At 39.8% G+C, this 17,049-nt stretch overlaps 1 protein-coding gene across 2 annotated transcripts in view; it reads right to left on the minus strand.

Moving 5' to 3' along the window:
• Nucleotides 1–17,049, minus strand: part of ANKH (ANKH inorganic pyrophosphate transport regulator) — a 106,078-nt gene that overhangs the window by 75,751 nt on the left and 13,278 nt on the right. Inside the window, exon 1 of one of the 2 annotated variants that reach the window (XM_021528939.3) lies at nucleotides 11,245–13,417. The exons of the other annotated variant lie outside the window; for it this stretch is intronic. Coding sequence (XP_021384614.1) covers nucleotides 11,245–11,316 — 72 coding nt within the window. The 5' untranslated portion in view covers nucleotides 11,317–13,417. Of the gene's footprint in view, nucleotides 1–11,244; nucleotides 13,418–17,049 lie in introns of those variants that run through there. 2 annotated transcript variants of the gene reach the window in all.

Raw genomic sequence — 17,049 nt, forward strand, 5'->3', positions numbered from 1 at the left:
TTGCCACCTCCTTTCTTCTGATGTTTTCATTAGTCCTCCTAAATTCCGAAAACAGAGTACTACAAAAATAGGTACTCAGAGAGGACTGCTGATTGCTATTAAAAAGTTTTCTGCTCCTTTACTTTGTCCCTCACAAGGCACAAAGAGAAAATAAAACAAGCAGGATGGACAACAAAGTAGGAAAATTGCTTGTAAAGAAGATACTAGATGGGGAAATGGATGCCCAGCCTCTAAATTACTTTTTAAAAAATTTATTTTTTTTTTTTTTACTTTGCAATCCTGAAGTTTTTCTTTTATTTTAAAAAATGGAAAGATTTCTTCCCAATTTCATGACTGAACTGGCATGAGAATTATCTTTGGGAGGTTCTTGACCAAACTGAGTACATCGTACTTAGACACTTAGGAGCATCACTCTTTCCTGATGAAGTTTGGTAAGTGGTGTTTGCTTTCAAAGTGATTGTGCACCCTGACTGACAAGTCCATCGTTTTTCAGCTTCAGTGCATGCTGAGAAATGACCCAGATTGGTTTTGTAGGACAAAGCTCCATTTTAGTAATGACCTTTCTTAAATAAAATAAAATATAATTCAAAATTGCCATTAAATCTTTATTCTTCATATCACAATTAAAAAGTCTCACTAAGAATACTGGACAAGAATGACATACATCAGCATATATATCAGAGGATATTTACTTGTATCTGAAGTGTGATTTGAGATGACTTCTATGCACAAAATATATTTTCAAAATAACTCTGTAGACAATTTCAGAGCCCTAATCTTACCAACCCAACTTTAACATACCACTGGCATTACACTGAACACACACACTTCAAAAGATACAGCTTTAATATAAATATATGGAACCTGAGGGTAACTTGGCTTGTCATTTTGCAGTTTGCTTAAAAGGCTGAATAATCAGATGCTTCATCCTTGGACTGAAGAAGGATATTCTTTCTAAGTCCTATTACTTTTCAGTTTTTCTCCCTTGGTACTGTGATATGTGAAGAAACTGCTGAGACTTCTTATTCCTTTGCTCCTTGATAGTAGCAAGAAAACAAGGAGGTTAAAAGAGCAATAAGGGAATTAAAAGGATTCTTAAAAGAACTTGAAAGGAAGTACAAGCAGTGTCAGGAGGAAAGTACACTCTCTGAATGAACGCACTGCTTCCTGACAGTATCTCCAGCCTTTGATTAGGTTTAGCCCCTGGAGACTCCTGGAAGAATCCTAAGGGCTAATTAAAAAAATGACACAAAGTGATGAGAGTCTCCTCAGCTGGTCTTTATTCTTTGCTTTCCTTCTAGAAGGATTGGGGGGGAAGCAAAAGAAGCAGATACACAGCAGTAACATCAGAAATTGAGCCACATTCATTATAGTGGTTATTCTATTGGATTTGTGTTGCAGTTGTAGGGATTGAGCTGCATGAAAGGAGGCCACAGGATTAAAAAAAGGTCATTCTTAAGAAGCCATCCCTTGGAGTGTGTGTGAAAGGCTGTAAGAATAAAATGACTCTCAGGCGAGGCTGTGCTGTTGCTACACCTTTTTAAATACAGCCAGGGGTGGAAACATCATGAATAATTCACCCAAGAGTCTTGCTATATTGAAGTGGAAGAAAAAGTGAATTTCCTTCCTTTGCTACCAGTATTTACAGACTGTATCTTGCCTTAATCTTTCTTGTTGGTAATTCTTACTGCTCTCCCAACACTGGATTATTTTCTAGTTTGGCACATAGTCTGAAAAACAGAGGGCAATGACATAGCACAAAGAAAGAAGCAGATAAAACAAAATCAGAAGCCAGAACTGATTTGCCTGCACCAGCAGCACAAATACAAATTATACTGGAAAAAAACAACCTTCCATGCAAGCTTCTCAAGACTGTAGTTTACACGTAAAGGTAGCTCTACCTAGAAGCAGCTACTGATGTAATTGATTATGTTACATCATAGCTTAGCAAGAATATCCTTCGACAGCTGTGGAAATAAGAATTAATTCTCCTTGGTCTGGCATTTCTGTGCATGGCTGTTGGGTAACTAAGCCTCATTACTGGGTATCTGACAAATTAGAAAAAAAAATCACAACAACCATGACACAGCTGTCCTGGTGTACAGAGCTGCACCTTTCAGCCAAGCTGAACCACTTCTGACCAGCCCACAACAGCTGAGAAGCTGTAATGTTATATGAAAGGCAAGTGAGATGCTGCTAGTGGTCACACTAGCATGCTGTCACAACAAAACCCTTTAGCATGATGTGGCCCTGAGTGGGGGAGGAGGGGGGGGGGCATATATCCCAGGGGGAACCATCATATAAACCAATTAGGCCCCATGTGCAAAAGAAGAACTCTGTTTGTAAGGGCTGATCTCCACCAGAAAGTGACATTTGCTTCTCTTTAATTTAAATACTGTTTTAATAGGGTAAGGGCTCTGTGGCTTTTTCACTGTTGAGAAAAACCCAAGACTCAATTAGAGGCCACAGTCAATATGGCTGTAAGAGACAGAGACATGTAGGCATGCCCACATTCTCTTGTCAGTGTTAAGAAGCAAAGACTATTAAAAAGAAAATGACAGTACCTTGCCAAAGGATGTTTAACACAGACAAAATATGGCCAGGAGTCCTTAAGGATGTGGTCTGAAGTGAAGGAAGTGGGTCCTGTTTCTTGTCTGGCTGTGGACTGAAGTGACCTCCATTGCACCAGCTACTTTGCAGTGTGAGAATTTAAGTATGTAGAAACCATATCATGGGAAATGCAGTAGTAGCATAGAAATAAAGAACACCCCATGCTGACCTTCACTGTGTGGATTCAGATATCCGATTTCTATATATATTTTCAAGAATGACTGGAGGCTTTTCACCCTGGCTGGAGGAATATGGCACCATCACAAGGAAAGACAGGAGGAATTGAGTGCAGTCAACAAAAATACAGGAGATCTGCTATGCCTCTGCACAAGACAGGTTTAGCAAAACTGTAGTTCATCAAATGTAAATATTGAATTTTTTTATTATTTTACTGAATAAAAGGGAACTTTTACTAAGCAGTATAAGAGCTTTTAAACAAATAGGATGATCCTCCTGGCTAATATGGGAGCATGTGATCTGCCAGGTTCACTGCAGTTTCACTGCTGAAGACAGACAATACCTCCATAATGGACAAGTCATTCTACAAAAGTCCCTCAGCAACAGCTATCCAAAGCAGTTGCTAGACTAGATAGACATCCAAGTGGACACTGATGGACAACTAGCAGGGCACTGGATGATCTGGTGTTGGTAACACAAATTTACTCCTTATTCTGACCATTTGAAATACTACTACTCTACCTCCAAAAATAGTTAGAGAATAGATATCTGAGGTGTGCTTTGAGATAGGAGTCCTGTACACAAAACATGCAGCTAAATTTATGGGAACTAATCTGTTTTCTGTGAAGATGTCTAAAAGAAAAAAAAACTATATCTGAAACTATTATCTGTTTGAAAACAATGCTGACAAGAAAAATAACAAGCCCATATCTTTCAGCATCTGCAGGGTTAATTTGTTTTGCTAAAATGCCATTGAATCACACTCTTATATCTCCAAGCTTTCAGATGCCTTTTGATACCAAAGAATTTCTACCAAATAATAAAATGCATATAGAAATTAATAAATTGACATCAAACAAATAAAACTAATTGATCTGGTTTTGTAGTATATAGTCAGGCTGACACTCCAGTAACTGGTTTTCTTTGGTGCAATTAGGAGAGGAATTTTTTCTGAAAAACTCTCCCAAGGATGAAGCACCCAGCTGCTATGGACTCTCAGCAGCAGCAGCAGGCAACCTAAATCCCTCAGATGATGCCAGGTCAGGGTATTTATTACTTTCCCAAACTTCTCCTTCTTCTTGCCCTGCTGAACCCAGACATACTGGGTTGTTCTCCCTCAGCAGGCAGGAGCACCAAGCTTGTTCTGGTTTCTCCTGCAGAGTTTGCTTCTCACCTCAAGGTGTTTTGTCATTCAACAGTGGAAACCATCCCACCAAACTGCTCATCACTACTTCTGCTCATCTCTCCCTTCAGCTCACAGTGTAAAACCTTGAGCCATTTCCCGTAGGAAGAACAACAGGCACACATACTAAAAAGGCTGCATGGACAAATATTCCAGAAAGTTTGGGGCAAGGAGCTACCTGATAGGAGTAAGCTTAAAAACAACCCAGGTCCTGAGGGAAGAAGAGACATCATACAATGTCTCTGTCCCAAAAGAGAAGCCATTACCAGTGGATTATGTTTTGATGTGCACCCTATTAAAACAAAGACAGAGTGTGACAAGAAATCTCACAGTAAAATAAATTTCATGTCTTGCACAATAGTTTTGTTTTTGCAAATTGCAATATTGCACATGAACAATCATTGCTCTTTCCTTAAAAATGTAGATGGAAAACACCCGCACTGGTGGAGAAGCTGCTGGAAGCTGCTCAGCAGAAGGCTGGCCTTGCTGGCCACAGGCACAACAGCTGTCTATCAGCCTCTCTGGCACACCTCCATCTCCTCCCCACATCCAACCTCCTCTTAGGTCAATGGAAACATTTCTTTGGCTTCAGTCGACACTGCACCAGGTTCTCTATCACTGAGTGAACGTGTTTGGTTTCTTCTGAAGTGGCTTCCACATTTGCAGAAAAAATAATCCCGATAAACCTAAATTCAGGTGGAAAAAGTAAGAGGCAGCATGCAACACTCATGCACGACACTCATGCCCCCATGACGTTGTGGCGACAGGGAGCTGCCTTCCCCAGCAGCACAGGCATGGAACTGGGGGAAGATACTGGCCCTCTGTGTCTCTTGAGCCCCTGCAAGAGGAGCCAAACACAACAACCCCACCTGTGCGGAGGAGGGAAAGAAGCAGGCTGAGACAGAACACCAGAAACGTGGACATTGTAATCGGTTTTCATCCAAACCAAGTCACTTGTATGGGGGTTAAAGAGCAAGACTGGAAAAACACATTGCAAAGCAATGCTGTAAAGAATTTGTACTAAATCAAGCACTAATCTTAAGCATTCCTTAAAAATAGTAACTCAAGAGAAATTATTTTGACCTGAGAAGCCTGCATAAACACATATATCTCTGAATGAAGAAATAAAAAATGCTCTCAGAAGCATACCAGTAAGCTTTCTTTATTTTAAAGTTGCTAATCTTTTCCTGAATTGAGTGTACATGTGGCAGCCTATTAACATGGTTGCATGTTCCTATGGACTTCATGAAAACTTCTTTTAAAAAAAACTTTTTGAAGCATTTTCATTAATAGAAATGTCAGAATGTTTCAGGTCCTCCAGGGAGAATGTATGACTTATGGATATGCAGCTTTAATAATTTAAATGACAATACAACAATCCAGGAATGGAAACAGTATATTCCAGGAATGCTGCAGTGAATTAGTAATTGTGATCTGCTTTTAATTGCTGATTATTCCCATGAATTCTATCCAGATCCAGCAGAATGAATGTTTATTTTACAAAAAAAAAAAGAAACTTGGGAATAGTATTAATTTAAAAAATTACGAATCAACAGCAGCCCACTCTGTTTTCAACAAGATTTCAACTCTTTGTATCTTTCCTCTAAATAATTGCAGAGGTTCAGTATATGGAGCAAGAGACCCTACTCAGAGAGCAGGGCCAGGGCAGGAGTCATGTCCTGCAGTCCATGTAGATAGCGGATCCTGTTACCAGGCACTGCCACTGCAGTGTCAACACAAATAGTATCACTAGGGTGAGGAGAGCAGCCAGCGGGCTTCAGAGACAGACAGCTAGCAGAAGGCAAGGCAGCAGAGCTGTGTGTCCTGGGCAGCTTTTGCATATGCCAAGAGGTATTTGAATGAGATACGGGATACACTGCAAAATAGTGTATGTTCATTTGGATGTGTTGTTTCTACCAACTGTCCCACTTGGTCTCATTTCTCTTTTGACAATATTTGTTTCAAGGAAAAATTTTGTAGTTTGGGGGGAGTAATAAACACAGCATTGGCATAGATTTGCATGAGCAGATGCTGAGTTTCTTCTGTTTCAGGCTGAGAGATCAGAAGCAAAGTCATCAGGCAGTATGAATAGGAAAGCCTGTGCAACAGGTATGATTACAGAGGAAAATGTTAAAAGAGGAGTCCAAGATAATAGATGGTTATGATAAAGCAGAAAATGAATAAACAAAAGTTGTGAAGTAGACTATCAAGGGATAGAGTATGCAGTAAAGAGCAGTAAAGTGCAATATAGACTCAAGGAAAAAAGAATGCAAGAGGACAGTCAAAACTTCATGCTTTGCCAGGCAGTACTCACTGTAGATGAAATTAATTGCACTGAAAGGAAACTGATGTCAGTAGAGAGATTATTAATGAATTGAAGACATTAGACAAATCAGCTCTTGCAAATGAGCAGTTCAGAGCACTGTCAGGCCAGCAGCTTGTTAAATAGTTGATATACAGTGGTCATCAGGAAAATGGGAGAGAGTCAGGTGAAGGTACTGAAGGAAAGAGCGGAGAAGCACATATGACTAGGAAGTATTGTGGAAAGGGATGCACAGAATTAGAAGAAAGATTATTTCAATAAAACTCATGCCAGATCATGCTGGAAAAAATATGCATTTTGGTTTTCCAGGCTGTGACACAAAAAAGTGCTCACCTGAGACTGGGTCCCTACACTATGCTCAGTGGTTTTTACTATTTTACCTCTGAGCCACATTCAACACTTGATTGCTACTAAATTTTTTCAAGCCTGACCATGAAATAGTTTCTTGAGGCATACACAAAGATGCTTTGAAGTCAGTAGAGCACTACAAAGATCTGCTCATATGCATTGTACCAGGACCACACAGATACTGACCATGATTACTTTGCAGACTACTTGTAAGACACCACTCAAGCACACAGTAAGCCTTTTTCTTTCTATTTTTAAATTAGTAGAAGACAAACCAAATTTTTTTCTGAAGTTTCTGGTTCTTGCATGGTGTGGAAAAAGTCATGGACTTGATGTATTTAGTTATCCTGTCACAAGTATTTATGATAGTTGGGAGTTAAAGGTAGAAATTTCACATAATTTATTGGATTTGACTTCATTGGCAAAGGTTGTAGCTTAATATTATTATATTTCTAAGATTTCAAGTGTTTTTCTTCACTTCAGTGGAGATGCCTAGTAGTATCAAACATGCTGGTGGATCTGAGGTGGGAATCAAAACACTTATCAATCAAGTGAGAAAGCCTCCAGATTCCTGGAACTGCAACTCTTCAGTTTATGCCATGGAGTTATGGAGTTTTCAAAGCCCTAAGACAATATGTAACATCCCATAACCTTGCCTGACAGACACTAATTTAGCTGTAGGTTGTCCAAACAGACAAACACAACCCAGGGTCTTATGAAAATCTGGTTAAGCCAAGATGGAATAAGAACTTGGGTAAAATGAAAGAAATACTCAGACAATGTCTTTACCTCCTGAAGCAAAGCTTCACAAGAGGGAGTACAGCACATCATTGTTAAGTGATGTTAGCATTACACAAATCATGCCATGCTAGTGATTACTTAACTGTTGAGAATGACTTATTTGAACATGTAGGTTTACATATTAATACATACCAACCTAAAATCTGACTCTGCAGTCATCACTGATAACATCAACATGTGAAACAGAAAAAAATCAATAAACAGACTTTCAAATTTGGATCTGCTTGCTGCTACCCTAGAGTTCCTGTGTGCCCAGTGAATTTTTGTGTATCATTTTTCTATTAGATGATGATACAGACTTACAAAGTTTTCAAAGTTTTATGCCTGCCAGAAAACTGAGTTTGTATGTGGACCTGTAGTTCTTTATTTTCACTTGGCCTGAGGTAGGTTTAGGGATGGGCCTTTTTTCTTCCCTCCAGCAGCCTCAAAATTTATTTCTTTCACAAAAAAATTCAGTCTGCTAACATGTAAGGAAGTAGAACCTGGTGGTCCAAGTGTCTAGTCAGAGCCATTCCTATCCCTGTCCAATCCTACATGCCTGCCTTTACCTACACACACACAGATAACCATCCTCATTTGTTTGAGCACTATACTTTCCATTTTGTATGCATTTGGTGGTGTGTAAACGCAGGAGCAGATATGACTGAGATACAGTGCAGAGATTTTGCAGAAGTTTCTGTTACAGTTGCACAAGAAATGAACAGAATTAGGCAAAACAAAAAATGCTGTTTGCCTTTCCCATCTTTGGAAATTTTTCCTTTTGATCACTGTTTGCCAAGGAATTTGGGGGCCTTTAAAGTATTCAGGGACATTCACTGACCTAGCTTTGCCTTCTGCATCTCTTCTTCTCTTGAAAACAGCTGGCAAGATAAGTCTTCCAGATAACCAAGGGTCATCAAGGTTTAGTAATCTTCTATGGACACCCTTGCAACATCACTGCTTGCAACTGCAGCCAAATGTGGAATGTGGAGGCAATTTAGATAGCAGAAGGAGAAACTGGGGTTACAAACAAAATGGGAGCCTGGTGGACATTAAAGGTGCTTACACAGAGCTCATTATCTCCTCGGTGCAGCTCACAAGTTGCACTGTTCCCAACCAGCAACAGGTGAGACATCCTTCTGCAGCCCACAGTAGCTGGCACCCACACTGGCTGTGAGGAAAACACAGAAACAGCCATGGTGCAACACCAGCCAGAGTCGGCCTCAGGACGGGCAAACCCTGCTTGCCTTTTGGTGTGCGGGGGAAAGGAGGGATTTGAACTTAATGTGTTACTTTGAGTTTTTCTTTTTTATTGGAATGAGCCCCTCAAAAGTATGAGCAGGTGCAGGATGACAGCTTCAGAGCAAGCTACCTCACTCTGCCAGGTCTGGCGCAACACATCTGCAGGGATCTCCAGAGGTCAGTCAGGAAGGAGTCTCCACCTACCCCTGACACCACAGAACACTCAGGATCATATCCCTACTACTGAACTGCTGCATTCACAGCAGCAGATCTGTTTTTAAGGTGGCACATTTTCTCATTTGCTTTGTTTCTTCAGTTCAAAAACACTAACTTGAATTTTGGCAAATTTTCAGTGAAAAGCAAGACTGACTGTTGTTGCAAAAAGCAAGATGCAAGACTCGTCTCCCTGGGCACATTCCAAATATTTATATTTTGCCTTTTAAAGTCCACTTCTGTTGTCAGATACAGCCTCATTTTTCTATCAGCAGCCAGAAATACAAGACGGCCTAGAGTTGAAAGCAGGGGAAAAATCAATGCACAGATTTCATTTTATCACACATACACAATGATTGGCTGAATTTGCTTCTACCTAACAGCCTGCAGCCCAAACATAGTATTTACAGACTAATGCACATTTTTTTTTAGATTGGCTAACTATTCATTGAACAGGGAGGAAATAACTGAGCAAGGAGCAAGTGACTTGCATCACAGAATTGTACCTATTAGCTAGGGCAGGTGAAATGTATATAGTTACTAACAGTAAAGAAAAACTTGAACACAGAGTTCTTAACTGGGACAAACATTCAGCAGTGGATTATAATTATCATATTATTTGTTTACAGGACTTCTATCCCTAACTTTTACTTCTTCAGCTGGTGACTTCAGACGTAAATCAACTACTTAAGCAAAACTTGGCTCTAACACTAATGAGCTTTTTTCTAAAAGGAAGTAGCTGCAGGGGACTGTGGTGTCACTAAGTCCTCTTGCTTGTCACTGCTCCCCAGTTCAGCAGTGCAGTTCTGCCAAGCTTAACTGCACTCTTGTGCTGAAGTTGCCAGAGATAGCTTCGGGACCCACGTGAGAGCAAGAGTGTCAGCACTGAAAATAATCTCCAGTGGATCCTGGCTTTAAAAGGGAAGAAACTAGGTGCTGATTGAGTAAGAAGGGTTGAGACCTGGAAAAAGGATGGGAGGTGTTTTGTTGGAAGAAAAAAAATTTCTTTAAGATTGTGAGGTTTTCTAGAAAAAGTATTTTTATCACTCTTTATCTTAAATGCTATTGCCCATCGGGCTATGAACAACCCCACTGCTGACAACTAGGCTGAGAACAGAGCAGCATTGCTACCATCAGCTGTACCCCAGCACAGGAAGCAGCAAATAAGTGGCCATTCAGTACATCAGGTCAGCTCGACATTTGGAGAATTCACTGCCTACGTTTCCAGGAGAAACATGACTCAGATACATGTGATCAAGAGCATCTGCATAGAAATTGGAGGCGGATATTTGCTAGCAGGCAAAGTACACACTTTAGAAGCAATGAGCTCCATTGAAAAGGTGGGTCTTTGGGTTTCTGGAGGAAACAATCTTTTTTGACTACTGTGGTAACTGCAAATATGGAATTACAGTGGCAGTGTCATGCAAACTAGAAAGAACATTAAAAGAAAACAGTACTTTCTGTGGTTCTTTTTAAAGACAATATGCTGGCTGTTCAGAATACTAAGTAACCTACAGTGTAGGTGATCTAGAATGAAACATGGTGTTAAAACACAGAATACTGTAACTGAACTTCTTTGTTATTTGCTTGTTTGAAACAAAGAAACTGTCCTTTCTTCATGTCTAAATTCTCTGGTTAGGTAGTAAGGTAGTAAGATATTATAATGAAAAGGTAGTAAGATATTATAGATATTATAATGAAAAATTCCCTTTCACTGTATAAGCACACTTATATTTGTATCTTAAGCTTTGCTCTGGTATCCGTAAGTCTGCATGTACGCTACTTATGAGATTTGAAATTCTATAGTAAAAGGCTGAAGTAAAAACCTACTGAAATGTAGACAAATCAAGTAAACCATTTGTGGGTTTTTGGTTTATTTGTGGTTTTCTTTCATGTGAGATTATATAATCTTATAACCTGTAACTACTTTTCTCTAATTTTTTTCTGAAACATACTACTACAAATGATGCTGCTTGCTCTCTACAGCTCTTGTATAGCCTCCACAATTTTGAGCTGAGGCTTGCTCACTACCTATTAATAGATTTGGCTAGACTAATGTTTTTTTTCCGTTCCTGCCATTAGTTTAATAAATACAATTGAAACAATACAATATTGTAACACTGGTTCTTTATGTATTTTTAAAATAGAAAGATAAAATGTAGCTGTAGCTTCAGAGCAGCCTGTTTCAAGGCCTTAACTAGCCCTCCTCCTTTAACTTTGTTAAGAATGGATTTAGCAGCTATATGTATTGTTATACTTCTGCAGGTAACATAAACATTTGTCACCAGAGAAAATTGTGGAAAACAGAACTATTCACAGACAGTAGTTCTCAATTTAGTTTCAAACAGAAAATTGACTGAATCACTACCTTAAATTTCATTTTCATGGGATTAATGTTATGACGGATCAGCTTGATCTGAGCTTTATTCCCAGAAAACATCTCACACTTCCATATAGTGAAAATCGTCTTTTTGCTTGTTCAGGTCTCAACTTGTTCTTCCCAGCAGTAGACTTCTGTCAGTGGGCAAAAGTTATGTCCAGTGGAGGCATCAGACAGTACTCCTTGGGTATCCAGTGAAGGCAAATGCAGTGGCTTCCTTATCTCTCCTGGGGGCTCTGCATCTCACTATAACAACACCAATGATTTCTTCACAGAAGCACCCTTCAGTTAAAAAAAAGACCAGCTATTGGACCATTAAAAGAAAATAATATTCCTTGCCTTATTTTGTTAAGTTTCATAACAATCTGTAAGATTTGGCTACTGCTTTCTACAATTGACATCCCACAGCTTTATATTAGGATTATCTGGTCTGAGTTTGTAAGTAAAAATAAGTTTTTTCATGTACTGTCTCCTCTTCTGTCAATGATGAGTGCCAGCTGCCTTCTCCTGCATTGCTGACTTCTCTGTCTATGGCAAACAAGTGGTACAGAAATATTGTTGAGGCAGTAATACAGTAACAAGTATGTGAACTACTAACTTCTCTATTGCTTTCTTTTTCTTCTTAAATATCATTGCTACTATGGAACAAGCACTCAGCAGTGATTTCAACATTATTGGAAGCAAAAGAAGCTGAATCATGTTATATGAATAAGCAGATACACCTCACTTTTACAACAGCAATAACTTCTGATGGAAGTTGTGGAGTCTTTGGCTTTGATGTCGCAAGAGAAACTCCAAAGGCCACAAATGGTGTCATTTCCTGTAGGTGAGAAACCGGTGGATCTTCATCTCAAACCCACATTGGTCTGATGGGTTAACAGGCTGGTTTTTTACTGTCTGATTAAAGGGAGGCTTGCTTATTGGCATATCCTAGGCTCTTGAGTTTTATTCTGCTTTTTACATAATAAGTTCTTTGTCCAGAAAGCAAAGAAATGTGATGACTATAGTTTTTGTTCCAATGTCTGGGCTGAGTTTTGGGTTATTAAGACTCTTTCCAATTGTAAGATATTGTTCCCTCAGGCTTTTTTATGTAATGTGTGATAAAGGAGTTGGAAAGCAAATTTATTGCCTCTTTTTCTTAAAAGCTTTCCTTTTCATCCTTGACAGTGATTACAGGACCTTTACTGCTGAAGCTATTGGATTTCTCTTGAATGTCTTATTCCTTGGTGTCATTAACAATATAAGTTATCCTTTCCTAAATCTCCTCCTCCTGTTCACTTTCAAGGGACATATTTTTGCATGGCTTCAATGTTAATGTGGACAAAGTTCCCACTAAGGATAGGGAAACTCTACAGACCATCTTGGATTAAGAGTACATTTATTGGTCATGGATCTTCATGTATCTTTTCTGTGAGTATCACACATTACAGACAGCAAAAACTTCCAGTGAGCCAAAAAGAACTGGAGCAGCTTTTATGTCATGTGATACTTCTTTTTTTTTACCCAGGTTTTTGTCTCTCTATTTTCAGTTTGGAAACCCAGCATTGTGCCCAACACTCACATTCCCTGTGGGGACTATTTCTGATGACTTCACAGTTTCATAATTACATTGAGCAACAGCTGACATCTCTCTGCACAGGCTGCAGCCATTTCTGTTTCCAGACTTTATTCCTCTTAGTTAACAATGATACAGCAAATTCCTAACTCACTACTAAGAGTGAATGAAAAAGACCAGTCTTTTAAAAAGACTGGGGAAGAAAGAAAATCAGTTATTTATTTCTAAGGGCATTGCTACCTTCTGTGTTTGCAGGGTTCATCGTGATTATTCAAGGAGTGAAGATATTTATGGAAATACCAAATCTGCACCCATTTTCCCATGCATTAGTCTAGCAATGAGAAGTGATCATAGAGATGAAAAGGGAACAGCTATGCTTCAGTGAGATTTCAACCTTCCTGAGCCTAGAATGTAAACAGATCTGCCACTTTATTTGTAGAAAAATGAACATTACCCTGATTAAAAAAAAAAAAAAAAAGTCAACAGCTTTTATAAAGGTGGGAGGATCCACCTCTTTGCACATACAGCAGTGAAAGAGTGAGACAAACCTTTTGCTTACCCATCTCCCTGGCTATCCTTCCTCAGCAAGGCTGAAGAAGGATGAAGGCCAGATGATGGCCACAGATAAGAGCAGGGAGGACACACCTCATGGCTGGGCCTTTTGCTTACATTTGCTGCCAGCAGAGTAACTGGACTGTGCTTCATCAGTGTTCAAACAGTCCCACGTATGTGGTGAAACTAAAAAGAATCCCAAAGCTCCCAAGCAAAATAAAAGTCCCACTTCCCTCAGCCTCAACTCACCCACATGAAAATGCAGAATCTTTCAGACACAGAATTAAGACTCTCGTGTTTCAGCATTTGCTCTTCTTATATCATGCATTGTTCTTGTGACAGTACAAAAAACATTTTAAAATCACATTTTTAACTTAGTAGAACAACACCAATACGGCTTCTTAGTAGCCCAATCATGCAGAGGCCAACAAATTTAATGCCCACACTTCTAAAATGCCACATTTTTGAAAGTACTGTGTCTTGAAAACTTGTAATAGATTTTTTTTCATTACTGCAATTCAGTAGGACCAAAGCAATATAATTCAAATGGATGGAAATATACAGACTGAGACTTCCAAAGTGGCCAACAGAAGACAAGCAGGTCTCTTCCAGTGCTCTCAGTACAGCCTGGATGTTTCAGCCTTTAAAATTATTTTCAAATCACAACAGTAGCTTGCTATTTGGAATGCTGGGAGAAGACATAAGAAATAAGAAAAATGGAAGGTATTTTATGATTTTAGATTTTCCTAAATCACAGTCAATGGCAATGACAATATGATCAGCTTTGAATTATCATTAGCATGCAAAACAGAAAAAATAAGCTGTCCCGTGAACAACAATAAAAGGGCATTACCAAACCCTTCTAATTTTGTTTAACATGTGTAATTGAATTAATTTATTTATGAAACGGAATATACATTGTCTTCTCTCGTTATGTTTTTCTCACTCTATTGAGCAACCTCCATCTCCGAGCTTATCCTTCTCTGCCCCATTCCCCGCCCCCTGCTTGTTGTGCTGGAGGAGAAAATGAACAGAACTCCATTTGTTTGCCAGCAGCAGCAGCAGAGGCAGCAATGTCAGCCCCGCAGAAGCAGCCCCCTGCCTCTGCGGCCCTGGGTGAGGGGACACCTTCCATTATTGGGAATCATTCCTATGAGAGAACAGGGTTTGCGAAGGTCTCAAGTGAGCAATGACCTGTTTTAAAGAAGGTAGAAATATAGAAAAAGAAGTATTTTAGAACCACAGCATATTCAGATTAAGAAGTTTTTACTACCTTCCCTTCACAAAGGGAATGGAAACTACTTGCAGGGGTGTAGTCAATCCTTTGTGGTGCTCCAGGCACACCTGCAATAGCATGACTTTCATTAAAGCAATCTTAAAAACAAGTTGGTTAGCTTTCCTGACCCCGTTCTTTCCAGAGTCTCATTCTTCTGGTAGTTGGGAGCCTTCCTCATTTCCAGTTTAAAAGCACTCATTGTTTGTTCACGGTCATATGTTGCTACTCAATTTCCTCCTGTTTGCAGGCTACCATCTTCCCATCAGAAAACATGATCCCATCTCCCTCACAGACACCTTACTCATGCTCTACCTTTCTTTGCTGGGCTACAGAAACCAAAACCTTTCAGTTTCACCTTCACAGATAAGATGATGCAAAATTAAAAGGAGAAATTAATAGCTGGGGTTTCTTTTGCCTAATCTTTTGAACAAGTTTGAACTGACCTGCCTTAAGTATGTATGGCCATAACCGTGCAAAGTATCCCAGGTGAAATCTCACTTAGAGCATGCATTACCTGTACTGGGGTACAGGTCATCAGATAAATCCTCCAAGACCTTCTATCTTCTGATCTTTATGTTACCCTCATAACTCCTCTTTCCCTCCCCTGAAAACAGGAGCCCTTTGTGGTTATACTTCATGCAGCTTGCAATGCCTAGGTAGGGAAACATCCACCTGCTTCAGCAACATTAGAGGTTTGCAATTTAAACTTTTAAGAGTGCTAGGCAAGCCTTATCTGCTGCTGAAGCTGTTACTTCTTTTTACTAACTTTTTTATTCAGAATACTTTCTCCTAGTTGCATATTTTGAGTCCTCCCATCATACAGTTTTCTCCATGCTTCTGCTTTGTATTTTTCTTCATTATCAACCTCTGTAGAAACACTATTAGGAATATCTGTAAGGTATTTTTTTTTTCCAAAAGAAATTTTTTTTATTTTCAAAAAGAATCTTAAGATCAATGTTGGCTCAGCACAAGTTTAATTTGGAACATGTGATGGGTCTGACTCACATTGTGCTATTCATGCCATCCATCCCTAATTTGGAACAAGCCTAGTAGTTTAGTTATGACCTGAAAATGTCTGAAGACAAATTATATATAGCATTTAAAAATATTCATAATGTCAAAAATGGTCATGAACATCAAAGTACCTCAAGGAATGCACAGGTCCACAATGGGGACATTTCTCTCTGGAGCCTACAACAATCACCTTCACAACACCTGGATCTCTCTGCACCTTATATTCATGCCCATGTATAACTGACTGAGCTTGACATGCTTCTCCCAGGTTTCCTCAAAGGATTGTCTTTGAAAGAATACACCAAAGAGCAGAAGTGCTCTCTGATCCAAAAGGGGATTAGCGATTAGTTGAGATTAGATTGTCTCAGCACTGCAACAGCTTTATCTCTGGCTATGCAGGTAAGAAAACATTCCTGTTTTCAGGAGCAAACCACAGCCATGAGACCTAACAGCAGGATGAACAGGCATGTGGGGAATGCAAGCAATGTTATTCTTGTCTGTGATCCAGAAATTGGCTTTAAGACTTAGTGAGAATAATCACTCTAACCTTGGTTTGTAAGTTCTTTGAAAAAACCCACCAATGTGGACACCAGGCATTTATCATGTGCCATCAGACATCACCATGCAGGGATAAAAATTCCACTGCTTCTCCAACATGACATCATGCTGAGCAGGAATTCAAAACAGGCCACCTGGGTGAGGACGAGAGGGAGCCGTAGGACAAGTGGTGAAGTAGTCACAGTCATGCCTCGTCAGCACTGTGCCATGCCAGGCCTAGAGAAAAAGTATCTGAACCAGACTGACCTGGACCTGGCTCTGACACAGTGGGATGTGAAAGGAGGAACACATACAGCTGGGTAGCATGCTGCCTGGTACCACAAGTGCATGTCTGAAGGAAGGAGCAGCAAGCATGGACACTCTGCTAGATAAAAGTCTTGCAGCTTTACAAAGCTCGCATTCTTCATTTAAATTCTTGCTGTCTCATATGAGATAAATACTTGTACATCAGCTGAAGTGAGGCCTACATTTAAAGGCCACAAACACAAAGAAGATTCCTAATTAAGTTCTTTTGCTGAACCAGGCAACTTGTTTGCAAGGAAGGAATCTGTTGGGGTCAGGCAGTGGGCACCTTGCTGCCATGCTTACCGTGGGCTGCTTGTCTGCACACAGCAATGGGATGTGCCTTGGAGGCAGCCTGTGGACAGGCACAGGAAAGGAAAAGCAGAGGACTCAGAAGAGAAGCATGTATTTGAAGGTTACAGACTACTGTTGACTAAAAAAAGGGCAGTAAATAGGAGGCAGGATGACAAGGTGAAGGGACAGGAGCTGTCCAGGGCCACCAACTAAAGCAATGCATGGGAGGCCCCAGCCAAGGGCTGAAACCAAAACTTCCCCT

The sequence above is a fragment of the Lonchura striata genome, chromosome 1 (assembly GCF_046129695.1).
Source record: "Lonchura striata isolate bLonStr1 chromosome 1, bLonStr1.mat, whole genome shotgun sequence".
NCBI classification, from domain to species: Eukaryota; Metazoa; Chordata; class Aves; order Passeriformes; family Estrildidae; genus Lonchura; species Lonchura striata.